At 48.5% G+C, this 1,436-nt stretch overlaps 1 protein-coding gene across 1 annotated transcript; it reads right to left on the bottom strand.

The window, feature by feature from the left end:
• Positions 1 to 245: 245 nt before the first annotated feature.
• Positions 246 to 1,436, bottom strand: LOC140864523 (protein EXORDIUM-like 2). The gene has a single exon (XM_073268760.1). It carries the CDS (start codon positions 1,410 to 1,412, stop codon positions 522 to 524), a length of 891 nt encoding a protein of 296 aa, XP_073124861.1. The 5' UTR covers positions 1,413 to 1,436; the 3' UTR covers positions 246 to 521.

Raw genomic sequence — 1,436 nt, 5'->3', positions numbered from 1 at the left:
TCACCCACACATTTTAATAATATAATATAATTTACCAAAAAATATCTGCCACCCATGCACATAATTATTACCCGTGGGTTCTTTTGCCGAGTCTGAAACTCGGGACCAGTCCAAAAGAACTACTTTTTAAAATGGATATCTATCAACATAAAATACTAATAAATAAATAAAAATTCCGCATGCTTCGTTGTTATGATCCGTTGTAACATGGTAAATACACCGTAAATAATGTGTTACCAAAATCATAAATTTAAAATAGTAATAAACATTATCTTATGTTGTAATTCATGTTTACATGTTACAAGTAAAAATATTAAATTTCACATTTATAGATTTACTCAATATTCTGCATCACAAAACCTATATATACTTCGATTTTTTTGGTTTAGGACATTTTATAAACATGGTAGAAAACGACAAAGCCAAATGAACACACCATTATCTGCTTTTTGGCACATGTACCTACATATATAGCCCCATAATTCCCCGATCCCTCCATATATAACCTCGTAGCAACAAATTCAGACCAGCGGCAAGCACTTGGACGTCTGCGGGTCCCACATCGCCGGAACAAGGTACTTCCTCCCGTTCACCCCATGCGCATTATAGCTGGAACCCGTAGTCTTATCCGTCAACACATCGCCGGGGTAACCCGGGTACGCCCCCGTCCCGAATATCCCCGTGCAAGCAGTCACCGCCTCCAGCGGCGCCGTCGCAGGGCCCTGGAAGTAGCCGTTGTTGAACGGATTCGTCACCGTCCCCGCCAGGACCGTCGCCAGGTTTATCACCATCCCGTCTACCCCGACGTCGCCGTTCGGCGCCACCAGCGGCGGGGTCTGAGGGCCGTACAACGGCTGATGGAACGGCCACGCGCAGTAACCCGGGCACTGGGTCTCCGCGTTCCCCACCCAGGCGTAGGCGAAACGAGCCGCCCCGGGGGTGGAGCCGTGGGTGGCGCACCTGCTCATGCAGAACCCGTCCACGGCCACGTCCTTCGCCGTCAGCACGATGTTTATGGCTCCGGCCGAATGTCCTCCCCGTGCAGCCAAGTAAACTATGTTGGAGTTCTTCAGAAGCTTTCCCAGAGAATAATTCTCATCAAAGAACTGCTTACCGACAGCCAGCGTCGAAGAGCCGCCGCCGCCCTTGTACTTCTCCGTCGTCTTCCACCAAGAAGAAACAGAGGGCTGCGCCGACCCTGGAGAGTTCAAGGACTGCAAGAAATCAACGATAATGGAGCGCTGAACGGGAGTGAACTTCCCGTACCAGATGAGGTTAACAGTGACGGCCCCTTTCAGCAGAGCCCCGTTGTGATATTTCAGCACGAGGGGCTGCTGCTGCACCAGAAACGCCATTGAAGAAGAAGCTAGAATGCTGAAAAGCAGGAATAATACAATATGAGAAGCGGCCATTGTTTTAATGGATGGAGATATAGA

Source organism: Henckelia pumila, chromosome 4 (genome assembly GCF_033568475.1).
Source record: "Henckelia pumila isolate YLH828 chromosome 4, ASM3356847v2, whole genome shotgun sequence".
Lineage (NCBI taxonomy): Eukaryota > Viridiplantae > Streptophyta > Magnoliopsida > Lamiales > Gesneriaceae > Henckelia > Henckelia pumila.
The sequence above is the reverse complement of the archived record's forward strand: the minus strand, read 5'-3'. Positions and strand labels throughout refer to the sequence as shown.